This window comes from Hemitrygon akajei, chromosome 27 (assembly GCF_048418815.1).
Source record: "Hemitrygon akajei chromosome 27, sHemAka1.3, whole genome shotgun sequence".
Taxonomy (NCBI): Eukaryota; Metazoa; Chordata; class Chondrichthyes; order Myliobatiformes; family Dasyatidae; genus Hemitrygon; species Hemitrygon akajei.
Genome location: NC_133150.1, coordinates 25,158,492 through 25,182,735, shown reverse-complemented (window position 1 = coordinate 25,182,735; position 24,244 = coordinate 25,158,492). Strand labels below are relative to the sequence as shown.

General features: G+C 37.8%; 1 protein-coding gene across 4 annotated transcripts in view; it reads right to left on the bottom strand.

Moving 5' to 3' along the window:
* Positions 1-20,988, bottom strand: part of kif21b (kinesin family member 21B) — a 163,077-nt gene extending 142,089 nt beyond the window's left edge. For all 4 annotated transcript variants that reach the window (XR_012096484.1, XR_012096485.1, XM_073030485.1 and 1 more), the window contains exon 1: positions 20,711-20,988. Coding sequence is in view for 2 of the 4 variants with exons in the window: in XM_073030485.1 (XP_072886586.1) it covers positions 20,711-20,754 (44 nt within the window). In the remaining 2 variants the exon portion in view is untranslated. The remainder of the gene's footprint in view (positions 1-20,710) is intronic.
* Between the last annotated feature and the right edge of the window lie 3,256 nt (positions 20,989-24,244).

Sequence of the window (24,244 nt, the reverse complement as noted above, 5' to 3'; positions counted from 1 at the left end):
GCCGCCGTAAGCTCCAGTATTTGTTTTTTTTAGTTTTAAGTTCTCCTGCGCTACAGCCAACAGCTGTCCGTCGTTTTAAATTTTTCTCGTCTGTAACTAAACAAACGCGCACTTCTACGGTGAGATCTGACACCAAACATGTCGCTTGTTTTCGGTAGATGTGTCCTGCGCATGCGCAGGAGGAGGAGATTTGCTGAAATCTCCATATCAGTGTGGATAGAGATATTTTCAAAAACGCATAGTGTGGACGCCTATCGTTTTTACACGAAACCAGCATTTTCAAAATTATCTGGTCTGGTGTGGATGTAGCCTAATTTGCTCCCATTTTACACACAGTTCACAGTGGAATCCAGAAAAATGTGGCCCACTTCTCAAAGGCCATGTCCCAGCAGAAACAGCTCACCAATGCCAACACAGCATTTACCCAATTGACAAAAAAAGAGCATTTGAGGTATTAGACCACAGGCCATGTACTAAATCCATGGTCTACCAGGCAGCAGCAATCCTATGAGCTTGAGATCTTGACTATCAACAGCAAGCTCCTCAAAATACTGGACAGAAAGATACCAGCAACATCATCGTGACAAAATCCTTCAAATTCACTTAATCAATAAGTAAGCAAATGTCCCCTATCCCCAATATTAATAACATAGTAATATGCATTCAGTTACATTAGGCAAGCCAAGTTGTTTGTATGCCCAACACCTAGATGTCAAATCAGAAATTATGTTCTGAGGTCAACCATGGGAAGGGGAAGACTAGGCAAACAGGGAAAAAGATTAAAGAATGTGCCCAAGATTCCTTGAGAGAAAGATGCCATTAACACCTATGAATATTCAAAATAGAGAAGGAGCACTCTGGAACTTTAGTCCATATATTGTTAACACACAGATGCCCCAAGTAAGTGACAGATGTAATGCGCTACATCACAAACTACCCTCCAGCCTAGCCCATCAAACATTTCCTCTTTCATCTGTGGAAACAGCTGGGAGTCCCAAATTGGTCTTCAGTCAGCTCAGAACTCACAGAAATGGAGAACAAGCAAGTCATCTTCAATCCTAAGCGTCTGCTGAAAGCAACACCAACAGTGCCAAGTAAAAAGAATTATGATATATCCAATGAAACCAGCCAATGAACAGTGAAAACGTTAGGACAACAATCCATCCTTGATCACTGGCATTAAACATTCTGTATGTTGTCCTTCACTTCAGAACTAAAGCCCAAGGTTCCAATGTACTTGCAGAGAGGAAACATTTCCATTCAGGATTGTTTTGAATTGCAAACTTCAGTAACCTCATATGAAGCCAATGAAGAAAGCTGAAAGGTTTTCAAATCACGGTATTTAAATTGGTCAATCCATTGTGGTTGGAGAAACTATTTCCTTGGATGACAAATCCAAGGTGTGGGACATTTCAAATGATGTCAGGAACTACATTTTACATAAAAAGTGATAGAAACCTAGAACAAGCTCTAAAAGAGTTTCTAGGGTTAAGTGGCAGTGGTATACATGGATTTGAGGAATAGCTCAGCCATTAACTCATTAAGTTGCAAAACAAGTTTGAACAGGTGAGATTTGCTTTTGCGTCTAATTTGTCTAAACATTATATGTTCCTTATCAATGTCCTATTTTAATAAATCAAATAAGAAATTATGTTCTGAGGTCAACCATTGGAAGGGGAGGACTAGGCAGACAGGGAAAAAGATTCAAGAATGTGCCCAAGGTCTCCTTGAGAGAAAGATGCCAATAACACTGATGAATATTCAAAATAGAATTATTCAAATATTCAGACTAGAAATATTCAAACTAGTATAAGCATACTAGTCAATAAAAGCAAATTCTTTACATTGATATTTACGGACTGAATTGAGAAGATGCAAGAAACATGAAAGAGACTCTCTGGGCATTATTTAATATGTTTGCTAAAAGCGAGTTTTTAATGTTAAAGTGTGGCAGCAGTTGTACTCAGTTATTTGCAGTTTAAGTTGATAAGTATTTCTCTTTTACCGCTTCTTAATCATTTGAAATCTACAAATTCTTTATTTGAATTAAACATAACTACAGTTCAAGCCCGGCATCCTCTGTAAGGAGTTTGTACCTCTGCCTCGTGGAACGTGTGGGCTTCCTCCAAGTGCTCTGGTTTCCTCTCACCGTCCAAAGAAGTACCGGTTAGTAGGTTAATTGATCATTGTAAATTGTCCCATGTTTAGACTAAGGTTAAATCTGGTGGTGCGACTCAAAGTGCCAAAAGGGTTTAATCTTCACTTTATCTTGAAATAAATAAATAAAATATTGCAATCTGAACCACATAATAATTTCACAGGACTCTATATTTTACAAATGTCTTGAAACAACAGGTATTTGGAGTGAATCAAATATTATATCATTTCTTTTTTGTCTTAATTGCTTCTCATTTCAGACTTACGCCAGTCAGAGTTGACATTAAAGAGGAGGAAGATGATGACAGAGGAAGCACTCTCATTTTGATTTTGTAACTTCATGCAAACATGTATGATTAGCAAATAGTCATATTTGAGTGCATAACTTGAACGTTTTGCTCAAATTTTACATGCTCAGCTTTAAGAGAAACCTGAGCTTTTTGTTTATGGGGTAAAGTATTCTCTTATTCTGCTGAGCAGTTAAAGGTAAATGGGTCTGACAAATTCCTGGACTTCTTTTAATAACTTACAGACATTGACCCTTCCCTCATGACTTAGCCAAGATTAGGAAATTGCCATATGGCCAAATCCAGGAATTATTAGAGAACCTTAAAAGCTTTTCTCTAATTATATTTAAAGCTGCCACTGAAAAAAAATTCAACACTGAACATAGAATGTTGCCTCCTTGCGGGATTCTTAGGGTACAATTGTTACTGCTTTCCACATGTCTCACTGCTTGTTAATTATGAATGTTTAGTTGAACATATATACATACATGCATACATATATATAGAATAGTAAAGTAATAGTTTGCTCTAAAATGCAGGATAAAAGACAGATATATTAACTAAGACTGTAGATGGTGAAATCCGTTGCAACAGTCTGCTGGTTGAATTCAGCATGTCAGTGAGTTGAGCCTGTTCTGATGCAGGGTTTTGATCCAATCACTGACCATTTCTTTTCCCTCCCCATAGATGCTGCTGGGTCCAATTAGTTTGTCCAGCAGATTGTTAGTTTTAATTGCTACTCAGAAAATTGTAAAAACTGCTATAGAATGACTTGCAGTTACACCAGAAACCTGGGCTCTTTCAGAAAATCTGCGTATTTAAGATACAAACTCATAGAAGCAAACTTGGAAGGCATTTTTGTGGAGAGAAAAAAACTAGAGCAAAAAGATTTGTTGTTATTTTCTTAAATTAGTCAATAGAGAAATGTTGTTCAGCATGCTGGACAAACTCTTTGGTTGATATATAAAAGGAAACTACTATTGGATTTTTAGTATCCCTTTCAAGGCAAGCCAGTTTCCATTTAAAGTTTTAAACAAAGAATGCTGTTCATGTTTCAGCTTTGGTTATGCGCTCAAACGCAGATTACCCGACTAAGAACAAGAAGATCAGAGCAGTGCTAACATTTTATAGAGCACTCACTGTGACTACTGGATCAGCCGTAAAAGAAAATCTGCTCCTTTCTTGCACATCCTTTTCATAAGCTTATCTTCTATCTCGGCCCCAAAGAATATGATACTGATGAAAAGGCCTTGCCGCTATTGTTTGTTATGGTTGCCTGGACAACAGATGCATCTTCTGTATCAGGAGCTCCATCCTTTTCATTAAAATTCAGGGGAGAATTAAACTGCACTTTTGTACATAGAGAAGCTTCAAAAGACATTTAGCTGCTTTCAACATAAACAATATTATGGGTTCTGACCATCACTAGAAAATGACAAGACCAAATCTGCAGAAAAATTAAGCTGTTTTAAACTTGTATAACAAGTTCCTCTCCGATTATTACTATAGAAGTCTGAAGACATATACTCAACACTTTAGGAACTACTTCTTCCCCTCTGGTGTCAGATTTCAAAGTTCAAAGTTGAAGGTAAATTTATTGACAAAGTACATACTGTATATCTCAACATATAGTAAGTACTCTGAGATTCATTTTCATTCAGGCATTCAAGGCAGAACAAAGAAATACAACATGATTAATGAAAAACTACACACAAAGTCTGACGCACAACCAATGTGCATAAGATAAACTGTGCAAAGAGAAATTAAATAAACAAGGAAACAAATAAAGAGTACCAAGAATATAAGTTGTGGAGTCCTTGAAAGTGAGTCCATAGTTTGTGGAATCAATGCAATGTGGAGGTGAGTGAACAGACAATGAACCCATGCACACTACCTCACTATTCTTGGTCTTTTTGAGAATAAAAATAGTGAGATAGAATTCATTATTTTTCAGTATCATATATATTTTTTTTATTGTAATTTATAATATATTTTATATATGGCTTCATACTGCTACCACACAATAACAAATTTCATGACAAATATCAGTAATAATAAACCTGATTCTGAAAACAGAAGATTCTGAAATTAACCTCTCATATAGAATGCATCCTTTCAAAATAATCTTACAAATACAACTACTGTATCTTTTCAGTCCACAAACATGCATGGAATCAAAAAAAAATCAGAATTTTACAGGTAAACCAGCTAAGTGGGTATGCAGTTCAATTAATTCCACTTCACTCCTCTTAACCCAAAGTCCTGCAATAATTTTCCCTTTGTGCATATAGCTAATTCTCCTTCAAAGGGGAATATGGAACTTGTTCAGAGTAACACATACTGGAGTAATTGAGCAGGTCAGGCAGAATCTGGAGGGAATAAATAGTTGATGTTTCAAGGTGAGACCCTTTATTGGGACATTATGTGTCTTTTACTCTGAATTTCCAGCATCTGCAGAATCTCTTGTGTTTATGTTTGTGTTTAATGTATTTGTTTCTCCATTCTACAAGTGGTTTGCTCAGACAAGTTAAGCTGAAAAGCCTGTTCACACTCTATCTAACTCTGTGACTCTAAGTTGCTCTAAAACATTAACAGCAGCATTTAACATAACAAATCTTCATACAACCAAAGATAAACTGCTGGAAGAATTAAGTAGGTCAAGCAGCCAATTGCATTTCTCCAACAGATTACATTGTGCCCTAGATCCCAGCATATGCCATCTCTCGTGTCTCCTTTACTTCACATAATTTGACAAGAAGGACTCTGTAACTTAGCTTTGGATCATTCATTCAATAAGGACTGCTGCATACAAAAGGAATGAGAAGGAGGAAGAAAACTTTGATAATAATATATAAAAGGTTTTTCAAATGCTGCAGCAGTTCATGAGAAACATACAATAGTTCCACCTCCACAAGAAAACTTGTGATTTCCATATTTCTGCAGCAATCCTTCAAGGCCAGATCTGAGAGACAGGAATAAGCCGTCATTTGCTGGTACATCGACTAAATCAATCAACAAAATGCTCCTACATTAACATCACATGGCGTCAATCGACAATAAATAAATTAGATGACTTAAGTATATGAGAAAGTGATCTCAATTTCCCTCGGAACTCTTTGGTTCACATCCCTGAAACAACAATTTGGTGGAAGTGAAAGGCCAATTTCATAAATAATTAAATATTCCTAGAGAGACAAGAGAGTGTAGATATGGAATCTGGAGCAACACATAAAGCTCTGGAGAAACTCAGTAGACCAGCAGCATCTCTGGAGTGAAACTGACAGTCAATATTTCAGACTGAGATCCTTAATCTGGACTGAATCACCCAGACCCAGTAGCATAGCCATGTGTCATTCCTGAGGCAGTCCAGATGAAGGATTTCAACCTGAAACGTCGACTGTTCACCTTCCTCTATGGAAACTGCTGAATTCCTCCAGGATTTTGTGTTTTGCAATTAAATACTCCTGCCCAGAAATTCAATTACACAACACCAATATTTCAGCAATACAGGTTTGAACATCAGCTTTACTGCTGTCTCAGAGTGGAATAGGGTTCTATTGATTCTTGAATTGCAAATTTGACAGGGACTTCCAGTTGTGTACTGATAGCATGTTTGGAGTATTTATTGGAGGAACACATTCAGGTGGTCTGAAGCTCGACTGCTGTTCGGCAGTCTCTAATCAAGTGAGCTTTGATTTAAAGTGCAGTGTAGGGCAGCCTTAGCCAAAACTGGGAACATTATTCAGAGAGGTCCTTTTGCACTTACCTTCCTGACCAACTGTCATCCCCAGCCCCAAAGAAACTTGTCATCTTACTTAGCCACTCCGTCTCACCAAATTCTCAACCTTCACCTTAAACTCCCGACTGAACAGCCCTACCCACATCCAATGTGGCTCATGTGCCTATCAACGCTGATGACCAACACCAAATTCTTGACCCAACTCCCTTTCTGATCACCAACTTTGCTATCCCTCCACTTCTTTTGCTGCTTGCAAAGATTAATCTGGCCTTAAGGGCTCTGATGAATTTCCAGACCCATTGCCATTACTAATTAATCATTTTAATGTAGCCAGTTGGGTTAAATATTATCTAGTTAATTGCAGCAACATTAAAATACAGTAGTTACTACTTGTCCTTCTGCATTTTGAAAACACCACTATAGAGCATAATTTCTGAGCAAGTGGACCTTAGTTGGTGGTAGAAGTCTTGATGAAGAAGTTTTTCAAATAAATGAAAACACATTCATTGGACAAAGCTAATAGCAAGTAAATGAGTCCAGATGAAGAAGCTCTATCAACTGCCCATTTCAATTACGCATCAGCTGCCTGATCTACTGAATTCCTCCAGCACTTTGTGTTTCGCTTGAAGTGAACATTTGATTCAACTACTGTATCAGAAAACTTAGGGGAAGGTCGAAATGCAAATCACCAGAATCTTTTCACAAACTGTGAGCTACACAAGATTGCTCCATTGAGAAATGAAACTGTAAACAACGGTGATAGTTGGGAACAGATTTATTTTATTATGGGAGCATTTGTTGCCTGTCAGAGAGTAACACTTGTCCAGCTTGTGTGTCTATCATGCAGCCACATGGGAGACGATACACCACTAACAGCTGACATCTGGCTGAATTAGAGCTAGGATTGTTTCAAGCCTTAATTCACCCAAGGTTAAATTCAAACCCTTGGGATGGACACCAGATTCCAAAGATACACAACAATATGCTGTAAAACATTCAACAAATTAATGACCTTTAAACAAACAATTCCCTGTGGAAAAGCAAAAATCTATAGGTTGTGCAGAATGACATTTTTTTTCAGAACTAGCACTTGGTTATCATGATCTATTTTAACTCAATTTAATGAAATGAATTTTAAGTACTCAACACAAAATATGCATGATTATCAGAAAATGGAAGTACAATATATTAGCAGTGTTATGGCATTTAATGGTCAGGAGAGTACCAAATGCTGTCTTCGTTAAAGGTATTCACACATCTTTAATAACTGTGAGCTCAATTCCAGCAGTTAAGTCCAATACATTATGCAGCCCGAAGATAGTAGTCTCACCACAAAGGGACATGGGCTGGCAAGGAAATTAGAACAATCCCATAATTGCAGTTAAGGGAGTATTTATCTAATGTCAAAATGAATTACATTATTGGTACTGAGTAGACGAAGCTTCACTCTGTATCTGGTCATGTTAAACGTGATAAAGTTATTTACTGATACTGAATGCTAAAATTATTTAATTTCCGGCACAAAATAATCTTCAGTCAAATCACTGGGAAGTAAGATTGCAGACTTCGTTGCAATGCTGCATAAATCCACTGAATGTGCAAATTTGGTTGAAAATAGGATAACAGCACACATATGTTAGCAGGGTGGAAGTGCGAATACAGCATACATATACTAGTTCAGTTCAAAAATAAACATTTTCAGTTAGAACTTTAACTTGGAAATTTTTTTCACACTTAGGAAGTGTGTTAGTATCGTCTCCAGCTAAATTCTCTCTTTCCCAGTTCTGATGAACTTACAGATCTGAAACTTTAACTGTTTCTCCTTCCACAGATGCTGCCTTACCTGCTGAGATTTTCCAGTTCTTTCTGGTTTGATTTCAGATTTTCAGCAGCTGTAGGTGTCATGTTTTGATTTTGTTTACTGTTTATATTGAATTTGCATGGGGTGTCCCCGTGCAACATCATGGAGATACCCCATGCAACCAGCTTCTTGCAAGGACAAAGTAGGTCTTTCACTTGAAAACCTGCACAAAGCATTTCGTTTGCTCCTTTACCTTATGCCACTGAAGAGCTTAAAGAGAAAATAAAGGAGAACACAAATCGTGAGGAGGTGGGGTGTGCTAAATCAAAAATGAAATAGGATTGAAGTCAGGGAATGGGAAGGTGGTCAAATAGTTTAATATAAAAGGTGGTAGAAATGGGAAGGAGGTAGAAAATATAAATGCCTTAGAATGGCTTTTCACATGCACATAAGCCTGGAGAGACCAGAACAAATTTGAAAAACTGCACTCTTATGGGATCCAATTATTAAATTTGATATGGTTTTAGATTAAACTCCTTAACATCCAAATACATTATATCATATTATAACATTATAGAATTGTTATTGTTACATTATAGAAGTACATTATAGAAGCTTCCTATCCATTTTGGATTTAATTACCTCAGCAATTCTATATAAACACTGCAACAGCATAATGTTCCAAACTTCACTAGTACTCTGCTTTGTTTAGTTTGGGTGATCTCTAACTGTCTTCTGTTAACATATCTGACCACTATTCCATTGAATCCTTCACTGAACAAAAGTTGCATTCTTAAATTTTCAACCTTCTTGCAGCTGAAGCTTTTTCAGAGAAGGTTCCCAATATCCACTGCCATTTGGTACAAAGGCCTGCAAGATTTCACTCCAGAAAGATCAGCTCTAAATTTTGAGAAATTTTTGAGACCCTCAGTCTGGTAATTTCATTGCATTAAAAATATGCCGTGATCATTTATTAACCCCCTAAACACAAGGAAAATCAAACCGAACCTCATAAATTAAAGCAACACACACAAAATGCTGGTGGAACGCAGCAGGCCAGGCAGCATCATAGGAAGAAGGACTGTCGATGTCAGGAGGAAAGGTCTCGGCTCGAAACGTCGACAGTGCTTCTTCTATGGATGCTGCCTGGCCTGCTGCGTTCCACCAGCATTTTGTGTGCGTTGCTTGAACTTCCAGCACCTGCAGATCTCCTCATGTTTGCTCATAAATTAAACCCTCATTCACTGGTTCTTCCTCATTAAACAGCTCATCTTGCAGGTGTGATGTGAACTGTTTTACACTGATTTCAAATCACTGGAGAGATATTAATATGTGTTGTGTCCAAAGAAAATGCTTGTAGATAGATAGATAGATAGATAGATAGATACTTTATTCATCCCCATGGGGAAATTCAACATTTTTTCCAATGTCCCATACACTTGTTGTAGCAAAAACTCATTACATACAATACTTAACTCAGTAATAATATGATATGCATCTAAATCACTAACTCAAAAAGCATTAATAATAGCTTTAAAAAAAAAAAGTTCTTAGGTCCTGGCAGTTGAATTGTAAAGCCTAATGGCATTGGGGAGTATTGACCTCTTCATCCTGTCTGAGGAGCATTGCATCGACAGTAACCTGTCGCTGAAACTGCTTCTCTGTCTCTGGATGGTGCTATGTAGAGGATGTTCAGGGTTTTCCATAATTGACCGTAGCCTACTCAGCGCCCTTCGCTCAGCTACCGATGTTAAACTCTCCAGTACTTTGCCCACGACAGAGCCCGCCTTCCTTATCAGCTTATTAAGACGTGAGGCGTCCTTCTTCTTAATGCTTCCTCCCCAACACGCCACCACAAAGAAGAGGGCGCTCTCAACAACTGACCTATAGAACATCTTCAGCATCTCACTGCAGACATTGAATGACGCCAACCTTCTAAGGAAGTACAGTCGACTCTGTGCCTTCCTGCACAAGGCATCTGTGTTGGCAGTCCAGTCTAGCTTCTCGTCCAACTGTACTCCCAGATACTTGTAGGTCTTAACCTGCTCCACACATTCTCCATTAATGATCACTGGCTCCATATGAGGCCTAGATCTCCTAAAGTCCACCACCATCTCCTTGGTCTTGGTGACATTGAGACGCAGGTAGTTTGAGTTGCACCATATCACAAAGTCCTGTATCAGTTTCCTATACTCCTCCTCCTGTCCATTCCTGACACACCCCACTATGGCCGTGTCATCAGCGAACTTCTGCACATGGCAGGACTCCGAGTTATATTGGAAGTCAGATGTGTACAGGGTGAACAGGACCGGAGAGAGTACGGTTCCCTGTGGCGCTCCTGTGCTGCTGACCACTGTGTCAGACCTACAGTCTCCCAACCGCACATACTGAGGTCTATCTGTCAAGTAGTCCACTATCCAATCCACCATGTGAGAGTCTACTCCCATCTCCGTTAGTTTGTGCTTTAAGATCTTGGGCTGGATGGTGTTAAAGGCACTAGAGAAGTCAAGGAATGTAATCCTCACAGCACAACTGACCCCATCTAGGTGAGAGAGTGATTTGTGCAGCAAATACGTGATTGCATTTCCGAACTGTACTATGCAAACACTTCCAAAATTTTAATCTGATGACATTTGCCATTTATTTTTCTGAAAGTAAATTGTAATATTTAATTAAAGACTTAATTATGTCTGTTAAGATTTATTTTTAAAACTTGACAATTCTATTGGCTCATTCAATTAGGGCTCTGGATTTATTATACCTAAAATGTTTTTTTTTCAAACTATGTTCCTCTAAATGTATCGATTTGGCTATTTAACATTACCTCATCTGCAGCCAACTACTGTACATCCATAATTGGCATACAGAAATTTCCTTTAACGAATCAGCTCTTTCCTCAACATACTGCACATTATCTACTTTACTCTGGTCTCATCAGCAGAATTAACCAATTTACATTTAAATCGTTTTGTGCCACTTGCAACCAATTAACTGTACTGGGATCAACATCCCCACCCTCATGCTTCTTGCCCTATATATGGAAAAAATTGTGTAAAGTTCAAAGCCAATGCTCTTTTCATCCAATCTGCCATTTGGAATTTAATTAGGTTCACTTTAATTTCCATTTTTGTATAGGCACATAAAGCAAATTTGACTGAATGCAAATAATTTATTTTTGGAACACAAGATTCTGCAAATGCTGGAAATCTAGAGTAGCACACACAAAAAATTCTGCTGGTCAGGCAGCAAAAATGCAAATTAATTAACAGTTGATCTTTCATGCCGAGACCCTTGATCAAGATTGGAAAGGAAGGTGAAGTTGCCAGAATAGAGGGGGGGGGGGGAAGAAGAGAAAGGAGTACAAGCTGGAAGGGGATAGGTGAAGCTGGGTGGGCGGGGAAGGGGATTGAAGTAAGAAGCTGGGAGGTGACAGGAGGAAAAGGTAAAGAGCTGGAGAAGGAAGAATCTGATTGGAGTGAGGACCATGGACGAAAGGGAAGGAGGATAGGTACCGGGGGAGGCGATACGTGAGTGAGAAGAAAAGGTAAAGGGGGGGAGAAGAGTGGGGAATTAAAGAAGAGGGGGGATAAAAACTATGGCAAGTTGAAAGTTCATGGCATAAGATTGGAGGCTAACAAGATAGAATACAAGGTGTTTCTCTTCCAACCTGAGAATGCCCTCATTATGGGAGAAGAGGAGGTCATTGATTGACATGTCAGAAAGGGAATGGGAATTGGAAGTGAAATAGTTAGCCACTGGGAAACCCTGCATTCTGTAGATGGAATGAAGGTGCTTGACAATCTACATCGGGTCTCACCAATGTAGAGAGGCAGCTGAGGCAACACTTCAGCTGTCAATCTGTTGGGGTCATCTCCAGTATCCGGTGCTCCCGATGCAGCAACCTCTACATTGCCGAGGCCCAACATAGATTGGGGGGAATGCTTTGTCGAACACCGTCACTCCATCCTCAAAAAGCAGGAGTTCCCAGTGGCCATTTCAATCCCAATTCCCATTCCAACGTGTCGGTCCATGATCTGCTCTTTTGCCACGATGAAGCCACTCTCAGGTTGAAGGAGCAACACCTCATATTCCATCTGAGTAGCATGAACATCAATTTCCCCAGCTTCCTATAATATTTTCCCCTCCTCCTTCCCTCTTCTTCATTTCCCCACTTGCCCCCCCCCCCCTCACCTCTACTTCTCAGCTGCCTATCACTTCCCCTTGTTGCACCTCCTCCTTCCTTTTCTCCTGTGGTCTACTCTCATCTCCTATCAGATTCCTCTTTCTCTAGCCCTTAACCTTTTCCACCTATCACTTCCCAGCTTCTTCCTTCATCCCCCTTCCAACAAACACCCAATTGGCTTTACCTGCACCTTCTAGCTTGTCCTTCTTCCCTTCCCACCAATACCTTATTCTGGCATCTCCCCTGCTCTTTTCCAGTTGTGATGAAGGGTTTTGGCCTGAAATGTCAACAGCTTACTCCATAGATACTGTTTGACCTGTTAATCTATCTTTGTATTTTTTTTTCACCTCAATTCTCACATTAAGTTTCTGTAATGCACATTTGACACTAATTGCTTGTCTAAATTAGCATTAATATATACTGAATTACAATCTCTTGATACTCTGAATAATCTGGCAGCACGGAACTTAAATTGATGCTGTATTAAAAGATTTCTGTACATGGGTTGACATGGAAACAAGCTTGGTTTTCCTTCTCATCAGAAATTAATTCCCGCTTTTACTTGGTCATCATAACGGTTTAGTTCTGCTTGTCTCGCTCCGTTAGCAACAAATGGAGTTATATGACACCGCAACAAAGTAGTCTGAAAAAAAGGATGCTGGCAAAATGTAACAGTTTTAAACAATTACATGAAAGAGCATACTATTATTTAAGAAATTTAATTTAATTTTAATTTAATTTAATTTAGAGATGTGGCATCATAACAGACCCTTCTGCCCCAACAAGCCCAACCTACCCCATGTGAGCAATTAACCTACTAACCTGTACAGCTTTGGACTGTGGGAGGAAAGCCGGACAAAACCCATGAGGTTACGGGGAGAACGTACAAACTCCTTACGGACAGCAGTGGGAATTTAACTTCGGCCTTTGGCGCTATAAAGCAATGTGTGAACCACTATGCTACCGTGCCATTCAAGATGCAGATGCATCACTCTGAACTTCAGACCTGTGCTAGGGATATTACATGCAAAATCACTACCATAAACTAACAGAGGTGACCATCACATTGTCACCCTGACACAAGTTACTACCAAAAAAATTGAGATATATAATAAAATGTGTTCCCATAGAATTTATGTGAAAAAGTTAAATAAATAAATGCAAAAGTGTTTCTTCACAGTACAGAGAGAGAATCTTAATACAGCCCTTTTTCGAGGTGTTCACCACTCTCAAAATTCAAGGGTGTCTCTCTGTTCTCTCTATTACCCCTCTCCCCAGATGACACAACTCTCTACATCATCAGTTATTGGGGATATATACACCTTATAGAATTGCCAGCATGTTGCATCATGCTTTTGGAATCCAATTTAACCAGTGACATTTATTGTATTTGATCAGCCAATCAAATTATGGTGACTCAGGAATATTGGGTTTCCTTGAAAATCAAAAAAAAAATACAGATGCTGTTAATCTGATATTAAAACCAGAAAATACCTGTTCTTTGAACCAAAACATAAACTCTCTTTCTCATTCCACAAATATTGCCCTGTCCTACTGAGCATATTTGTTGTTTTTTGAATGATCCTATACTTTTCAAAGCTATTGCATCTCATAAAGCAGAATGTCTATAGACAGTTCTCAGAAAGAACTAAAGGTGGTTGGTGGAATTCAGCAAGTGCCTGTAAAAGTTGCTTACAGTGGACAGGAGTAGACAACTAACTACAATATCAGAAGGAGTTTAATAATTTGAAAAGGACTGCCACATTAAGCCTCCTAACTTAGATCTCATATTATTCCACTTGATGCTGCACTGAACCCTGGGACTCCTTGTTTCCTCCCAGGATTATCAGTTTTTTCTATAATCACAATGGTGTGATTGGTCCATTTGCCATTTAACTGGCTAATGTCCACCATAAGATTAACAATCTTATTCAACAAGCCAAGATTGCTACAAAGACAGGCACCAGTTGAGCATCACGAAAGGGAAAATGGACATTAATGTTCTCACTTCAATAGATGAAGATATTGCAAAGGTCACAGGACAGGTGTAGAGCACAGAGTCTAGCTGCAGGATGCACCCTGCCGAGTTCTTGGCATCCATCTCTTCTCACTGAAAGCTCACAAAAAAGTGATCAATTCCAGCTGCTTCTAGCAACCACATCTCCTTTTGATCATTCATGACAACAAATGGACATGCCCTCTTCTCATTTCTACTGTCCAGAAGGAGGTACAGGAGCCTGAAAATACACACGCAACGTTTTAGGAACAGCTTCTTTTCCTCTGCCATCAGATTCCTGAACGCACCATGAACCAACACATGAACACTACCTCACATTTCTTTTTGCTCTTTTTGCACTAGTTATTTAATTTTATATATAAAAATTCTAATTTATATTTCTATTTATGTAATGAGCTATACTGTTGCCACAAAACAACAAATTTCATGACTGGTGCCTGTGATATTAATTCTGATTGTGATTGTGATTCTGAAATACAAACCTTTCCCTCTCCTCCCTTTCTTATAGGGGAAGCAAAGAGAGAAAACTTGGAGGATATGGAGGTGGAAGTGAGTATTATAATATGAACCTGTAGGATTGATGAAATTAACCTATGTCTCTTGATTAATTATGAGGGTGTACTTGAACTAACCTTAATTGTTGAAACACAAAGCATTATAAGCCAATTTTGGAGTTTGGATAGTGGTGTTCGGGAAAGAGGGAAGGAACAATGTTAAGCTTAGGTATAAAAATTATTTTCATTTGGATATTTTGTGATAAATGTGCACAAATACAACAGGACTTGCAATTTAATTTATTAATTTCACACCGGTGGTTTGCTACGCTGTAATCTGCATCAGCTCAACATGAGTACAATCAAACCATCTGGCACTTCACTAGCACAGGGAGTGTAAAAGGAATGTAGCCAACTGGTGCCACTGATGGTGAACTGGAAAATCACGTGTAGGCCAAATGATCATTATTGACACAAAAGCAGCTCGTGGCCCAATTCACCTTCTAGAAATACAGCTTAAAAATTTACACCCCGCAGTACTTACGGTGCACTTTTAGTTCAGGGGCTATTGTTCCCATGCATAACTCACTCTCTCATTCTGCTGATTTACATGAGATGAAAAAATGATGCTATGCACAGTTAATAGGTCAGAAATTAAGAGAAAGCTTTTTTTTCTTTCTGAACTGTTGTATAAACACATTCAAATAGTAATAATAATTGTACAGTTATGGGTGATTGCAATTGCAGGTAATTGTGCAAGTTATATTCTTTAAAATCAATTTTGAATTTTATGGATAAACATGTAGAACTGAAATATTTTAATCAAATAAATGTAAAACAAAAAGTTAACAGCAAAAGAGAGCATAACAGATAATATTAATTTTCTGCAGTGAAGGTATTCCCTGTTTAATGAAAGCTTCTGTGTGTGTTCCAAAGAAGACAGTATGGGGGTTTAAAGAAATCTATTCCCCCCATCTAGTTTTTTTCCTCATGTTTCCACTACCCTATTTCAAAATGAAAATATAATTGTTTTACACCCTGGTGAATAACTCATTCTAAACTGCTCCAGATTGTTATTCATTCCTTTAATTCCATCCTTTATCTGACAACCGTCAATGCTCTCCGCATTCACAAATGCAAATAGAATTAACTGAGACACATCAGAACCAGTGCATTTTGGCCCAGTTAAGTGGCTGCCCCAGTTACCCAGTTTCATGAACATAGTTAAAAGTAACAAAAAGGCAAACTACTGTTTAACAGAGTAACAGATTATGTATTTAAATGTAATACAGAACAAATCAGAAAACGACAATACTACAGTACTATTAGGTCCCAGTAGTTATTGACAAAATGCTGCCACATTTTTTGATTGACCATAAATGGACAAAATGAGCACAGATACTGGATTGCCATCATACAATGCCTTCCTACAAATCTTCATTTTCACTTTAACATTCAAAACAATTGTTGATACCTTCAAATTCTTCATAGTCCCTAACTTGTTGAAGTAGTGAAATTGTTTCAGTTTGACTCCCAGCTGTTTCTTGCATCTCCAAACCTCGATACATGAAATCACAGTACGCAAAACATTTCTGTATTTCTCAACGACTATCAGTGACAAAAATCGCTGCTTTTTGAACACATGTCCAGACCTAACATGAGGACTGTAAAAAAAATCTTTCCACTTGCTGAGTGATTTCAGCATTTTCTGTTTTTAATTTCAGAATTTCAGCATCTGCAGGTCGTTCATGTTTAGGTTCTGCTCAAGTAACAATTCATGGATAAACAACATTTTTTGACATCTTTGTTTTTGTGTTTTAACTATGGTTATCTGAAACAATTCAACAGTAGATCGTACTGTATATTGCTTATCTTTGTAAAATCCTCACTGAAGAATAAATGATATAAAAGGTTTACAGGCAGAATTCACTTTGTTTTAGTGAATGCTGTCAAATGAATTTCAGCATGCATGAGTTCCTACCAGTGAATTGAAATCTGTTCAAATTATTTCCCCACAAGAGTTGAACTTTTTGTATGTCACAGCAATATAGTTTTGCTGTTCATTCAAGAGTTGTGTTTATTACAGTTAAGACTGTTATTTATAGAACATGTCTAATTGGCTTTGAACTGAGTGCCTTACTAACCCCTTTCAAGAGAGAAGTTAAAATTCAATCACTGGGGTTATGGAATTACTTAGGTCAAACCAGAAAACGATGTCATATTATCTTTCCTGACAGACACAACAACCAAATTGTTTTAAATAGAGAAATAAATAGATTCATGGCCATTAGTATTAACACAGATAATGCGTCTTTCACAAGTGGAATAATGCAATAATCTGAACCACTGTTCAACATAAAAGAAAGATAATGAAGTCTGTACTGACTGTAAATGTGCCTTTTAAAAATTTGAATCTTCTCAGATCACTTCTGTTCTCCTGTACTAACAGAATAGCTTACACTCTTAAAATCAAGATTAAGGATCTATAACAGGGATAGCTCGAGAATTTCTACACAAGGATATTCTGACAGGAGAGAAAGGCTGAAATTAATACATATATTGTTGGTAAGCATAGAAATCAGTCAAATCTACATTGCTCACACCTTGCCCCAAATAACATGACTTCCTTTCAGTTTGTCTTTAAAAAAACAGTTAAAATGAGAACCTAGATTTTCTATAATTAGTTGAATAAGCAGATTGTACACTGAACAACAAAACTTTCATTTGCAAATCATGCGCATTATGTTATACACTGAAAATCTTCAGCGATCATTTCTTTGCCGATTAGTTAGATAAACTGACACACATTGGAAGTACAAAAAAAAATTTAGGTTCAAAGTCGACAGCAGGCCAACATCCTTCCTGAAACTGCATGTTACTTGCACTTCCTGATTCTTTACCATGCAAATCTGAAAGTGATGATCAGAAGTAATGATTGCACATGGAATCTATTGGTGTCAGAAAAAAAGTTATCAGACCTACACCTGACAAAGCAAATTCATTAAATTGATTTGATTAAAGTTAATAATAACTGGGGATTTGTTTTAAGTAAAATTAAAACAATAAAACAGGTTGATGAAATTTATTAGCCTTTTTTTTGGTCACAACTTCCCTGGAGCACAGCCAACTAAATTGGTACTCCAGTTCAATGGCTGCCTGGTTTTGTTATTAAACATGGACAAACACAAGAATGACAATAAGCTTGTCAGATCATATCGAAGAAGTTTCACAATTACTTCCAGCTGCTAATTATTACTTAAAGTCAGTTCACTTAAAAAAATAACTTCCTGCCAATATCTTTCCAGTATTTGTACCATAAACTGCAAATGATTAAGGGATAACTATAATTAAGCATTTTCTTTGCAATGTTCTGAAATTGGTGGAAGGATTTGTAAAGCTAAATATTTTATGAGTTGGCTACAATGCATAATGTCTTAAAAAATCCCCCAGTTACACTATTCAGACAAATAAATCAATGGCAGTGTCCTCCTCCAGCTCAACAACATCAGCACTGAGGCCCTAACTATACTCAACTGGCCCCACTGAACAGAGTCTGTTATTCACATGCCAAATATCAGACTGCCAAAAAAAGTGTTCCAACCTCTGCCATGATAAAAGAGACAAACTAAAGGATTCAAAGATATCTCAAAAACGTACTGCCCCCACCAACTCAGCCCAGTCCATCACCACCACTGAGCACATCTACGTGGAGCATGGTCGCAGGAAAGCAGCATCCATCATCAAGGACCCCCCCCACGCAGGTCATACTCCCTTCTTGCTGTTGCCATCAGGAAAGAGGTACAGGAGCCTCAGGACTCACACCACCAGGTTCAGGAACAGCTATTATCCCTCAACCATCGGGTTCTTGAACTGGGGGGGGGGGGTAACTTCACTTGCCCCAAAGTGTCTTTTGCACACTGGTTGAATGCCTAGTTGGTGGGTCTTTCACTGATTATTATTTATTATGGATTTATTGACTATACCCACAACAAAATGAATCTCAGGGTTGTAATTGGTGACATATATGTACTTCAATAATAAATTTACTTTGCTCTTTGAACCCCTGCTCTGACTGTTCAAAGTGGAGAAGCACTTTCAGGATGGTACTGAGCTTCGAGTCCATTCATTGGGAGTGTCTTCGAAGTCGAGAGCAAACAACAAAGGGGCACACTGTTCCACAAACAGCACAACTGGCAACTTCATCAAAAAGCCTGTGTGGTAGAATCCCTTATCAGCCACCACTACAGAACTAGAATGGAAGGAAATCATCCTTGGAATCAACAGACTGCGTAGGAAGAGAATGCCAAGTTACATTTAACCTCATGTTTTGAAAGCTGTGGAAATGCTTTACGGTAATCCAAGACTAGGAGAGGCATGATATAAATTCAAGACTTTGTTTTACAAACCCCCATGAGAAAAAAAATTACATAGTGTGAGAAGCTTTTGTTTCAAATCAAAATTAGATATATCTGCAGATCAGGAACTTAACCATTAATGAATGGCTCCTCATCATTAACTAATTAATCAATTTGAAGATACAGTAATTATGCAGCTGATAGATTAAGTCCTAATGTTAATTTAGCATTAAGAAGGTTCATTTATCTCAGAAACTAAAACCACAACAAGCTTTGCCATCATACTGCATAATGCTGTCATCAGTTTTGTTCAAAATTTCCAATCCAATTAATTTGATGCAAGATAACAGAAAGCCAGTAACCATTTACTGGGATACAACTCAACTGAGTAGGCTTTTGATCCTAAATTTTTACAGTGGAAAGTAGTAGACCCACAAGTCCAAATTACAGTATTAAAATTCAGCTGCAATTTCTTTCTGTACTTAACACTGAACGAAAATCCTCTTTCATGATAGCTGTGCCAGAGTTCAAAGTGTTGGATGAAGTGGGTTATGTGAGCTGAAGATAGCCACTATTGTGTGTGTTTATCCTTGGCATTAATTTTGAATTATCCATTTAATATATGAAGCAAAATCATAATTATTTTCTGATATACCGCTAAATCAGCTTCACAATCAGGAGGGATAAAAGCCAATAAGCATAAGACTAATTAAATATTCTGCAATTTACTCTCTGTTTTCACATCTTCATTTTCATTTCTCCCTCCTATCATTGCCAAATTTATGTCATAAATAAAACTTAAATGTAGTTTATTTAGTCCTGTTGATACTTTACTGGACAAAATATTCCAACCCATACTTGCAGGCTTTGTTCTCACTTTCCATCGGTCTGATAAATTACGTTGTTACTTTAATATAACTGTATAATACCAATCAGTGCAAAATACCAACAACCCACATCACAATACATCTAGGTACTTCCAAATGATTCGTCATTGGTAAATCTAAAAATACTATGACACCCTTTGGGACGATGGGAGGGGAGTCAGCCCATTGAGAAATGTAACAAAAGAATTTATATATCTCATACTACATAACCTTTTCACAGCTCATCTATGATCATATCTGGTTTAAAGGGAAGCAAGACGGCATTATTCCTCCCCAGTCACACCCAGGAGATAATCTTTCCATATCAGTGAAATAATTCAGTTTCCTCACCTTTTTAACTGCTTCATCACTTTAATGAACAAAGGCTACGTGGTCGGGCAGAGGTAAAACCACTTATCACACAACTATATTTATTCCTTTGAAGTAATGTGATTTGGAACCTACCACGGTAACCTGGGCATGTCACTTACTGCCAAGGTTAAAAGGGCCACTTTTGGTTCATTTTCACAATCAGCACTTTAATGGAAGCCCATTGTCTCCAGATATCAAATGCCCACATCAAAAAGCAGTCAATGTCAGGGCAGTGAGTGATCAGTTCACATGCAATCGGTTCTTCTTTGCCAAAACGCAACCAATGGCAAATAATACCATGCATTCAAGATTGTATTTAAAAATATAAATAACTTCTGTCACCTTGTCAAGCGAAGGACCGTGCACAAAGCACCAACACAATGGCTTCCTGGCTTTTACTGTCCTATCAGCAGGAACTCACCCAATAATAATGTCTTACCTTAAAGCGACTTTGACACTACAGCCGTCTTGATTAGTCGCCATTATCGAGTACAGCGTGCGGTATCATTCAATGAAAGTCTGGATCCTTACTGAGGTGTTTCAAAGGTAGAAGTAGAGGTACATGTTTCACACAACTTGAACCGTGTCATCTTGCCGTTGCCGATATCAAGGCGGCTGAAGCACGATTGCGTTTGCAACATCCTGTGTTACATTGTATTCGCTGTGACTCCGCAATGCAACATCCAGAGCAGCCCAGAGCGCTGATTGCCAGGCAACCGAGCTCGCTGCCTGGGCGGGGCTAATCTTAGATTGGCGTATTCATTTGCCGCTCGCAGCCTCGGGCGCACTGAGTGGGCGGGCTCAAAACCGGGACCATCCAATAGCAGCGAAGCAAGTGGAAAAAAAGGAAGGACTGACAGCTTCTCTGGCAGGAAAAAAAGGGAACTCTTTCATCAGAGGATTGCGATTCCGCTCAGATTCAGGAGATCTGAATGCTATTTTTACTTGTTAGATTTTTTGTTAAATGTATGGTTTGCATTAAGCCAAACAATTCAATTCTTTTTGTGAAAGGGTGACCTTCCCAATGCAAAAGTATTATCTCTGCAGGCTAATAGTCCAAGGGATCAGTGCCAAGGACAACTAATTCACTCCTTTGTAGGCTCGGGATTAGGAATGTCTTGGAGGCACGTAGACATTTTTGAATTATTCAGGCCGCCTGGATGCTGAGGTTTTTTTATGCTATAAAATATTAATGAGACAAAAAAGTTTAAAAAAAACACAAAGCCATGTTGATTATGTATGCTTCTTAAGGTGGGAACATACTAATATTTTGTGAGAGGTATAATGGAGTAAATGAATATGGCTGGCCATCTACACTATACAACAGTCCACAATGTAGACAAGTACTGTAACCAAAAAGTAAATGGAGAATAGAGCCTTCTTTCAAGGCAGTTGGAATATAAAACTGAGAACACTCTGCCTTGGTGCCAATCTTTGACAGAGTCACTCTGTATTTCAGTTTGGGCTCCATACTTCAGGATATTATTTCCTGGAATTATCTGCCATTTAATAACTTTGGGATTCCCTTTACTTAATTGGGATGCAATCAAGGTATGGTGCGCTCACATTGGCTAGTCTATGTATTTATTGGAGGGAACACAGGAGCACAATAATTTGCAAAACCATCTGTGTAATAGGTTTTGAGTTTTATATTTACCGGTAGTTACAATTATTCACTCTGATTTACTTTACAATAAAGAGTTTGCTCTTGTCTCAACCAAATACAATTTGAAGTATTTCAATGGATCTCCCTTTACTTATCTCTTTCATACATCATATCATCTTTTGCTAATTAATAGCCTATCTCATTTATAGATGGAAAGGCATTTTTGTATTGTGCTTTGAAAGTTACTGTAATAGTAACTTATAATAACCATACATCATCTGGAATCGATTCCCTCTGAGCATTGTTGATAGGTCCTCATATATACTTTTCATGCTTAACTTGATACTTTGACTCCATTTAGGAAACCTTCACTGTGAGACAAAGTTGATATTAGAAAATCGCAAACACAAGGAAATTGTTTAAATTGCATTTATATTATCAGTAAAATGAATAAGTTTTCCAGATCTATTTCTTTTAATTCTTGCTGAATGCATTAAGATGATGGTCTTTCTCAGCTAAGTTTATTTCATTTTCCTTTAATCACAATTGGTAAAGCTAATCTGTTCATTGTTCATTAAATCACCAGAATTTACTTAGCACAAAATACATCCAAATCTCTTTAAGCTTGAGTAAACTGCTTCTTTGTAAGAATGACACAGAATTTGTTTTTAGATTTACTGTAATCTTATGTTATCATTTTCTCTGAAAGCTACAGTTTTCCATTATTAAGTATTTTCAAGAGAATCTTAAAAGCTCACCATTTGACTTCAAAGAGAATTTGCTCCAAAACTGATAGATTTCTTTCAGTAACAGTAACAGTGATAAGTAATTATGTTTAGATATTGATAGCTTTCGGCTGTGAGGTTATTAACTTTATGACTGTTATGAAGAGTGAAACCCAAATGCTTGCATCCTTGGCTTATGAACTTTGTGCTAGTATCACAAGCTCACCCCAAGCAAAAAGCTTAAATGTTTACAAAGTCAATTTGTTTTAAAACAGACTTCATACTTGCATATGGAAAACAGTTAGTTACTGATGAAGTTAAGAAAATTTAAGCTTTACTTCTTCCGTGTCAAGATAATGAGATCTCTAGCTATCGGCCCAACGTATTTTCTGTCACTTTCTGGGTCTATTTCTGTTTTGTAAATCTGTGCAGTTAGTCAGGCACTTTCACTTCCTTGTAATTTCTCCACCATTCTGCTGTGTATTAAAATGTTTATTTTGTAGCTAGCAAACCAACACCAGCAACAAAAACAGAAAAAGGAATGAAACACTCAAGAGTTGGCAGCATCTGTGGAAGGAGATACAATTGATTTTTTTGGGCCCAGGACTTTTCACAAGAATAGCAGATTAACTTTATTCACCATACCTACTTATTACTGCTATTTTGAAACCACTTCTACACCTAGGACAATTCTTTTTTGTCATTGGTTCATTTTAATGTAGTTGAAAGAAAACAATTTGAAGCATTCTTAAAAAATTCTAAAATCCACAAGAATACACAAAGAACAAAATCCATTGATTGCATGCTTTCACAGTCTCAGCATGCTTTGTCGCTAATAAAGTAGTTTATGATATGCAGTTTTTGCGTTAATACATCTGCCGATCTGTACAAAGCAGGCTCTGGCAAAAGGAAGAGATAAAGCCCAAATAACCTTTTCTGTTTAGGTTAATTGAGGAATAAACATTGGCTCGTTTATTGAAGATAATTTCACTGCCTTTCAGAGTAGTACCAAGGAATCATTTAGATGCACCTCAGAAAATGAACTGAGTTGGTATAATGCCTCATTCAGGGAGACAATACTCCCTTAGTACTGTTCTTGGTCTTTTCCCTACCTCCAAATTTTTTCTATGAATGTGGCCCTATTACGTTTTTCCCTCATCTCCCCTAATTCAAAAATATCGGATGTCTGCTGAATGATCGGCATTAGGTTGTTGCATGTGTTGGTTATCTCGTTCTTTCTATCATATAATTTGTGTCTACCATCATCAATTTATTTTAGAGCATAAAAACATTATTGGCTCTCATTCCACCCTCACATTCAATTAACAGATAATTTAATGGCTGTGAGGTTAAGGCAGAAAACCTTTGTTGCTATTCAGAATCTCTGCCATGTAACTTAGTTGGTGACAAATGCTCTGGTTGATAAGATAGATGAGCTTCTTTTGTTTCTCTCTGAGATGGATGGCTCCCTGAGGCCCAGCACTGACCTGGTAAACCTCATTACATGTAAGGCTGGTCAGTTTAAGCAACTGTTGTAGTTCAGTATAAATTAATCACAGCAGTGCAAAGTGAGTACCGTGGCAAAGAGGGTGTTTGAACGTGGAATATTAAAGCTAATCAGGTCTGGGATTTCCAGAGATCA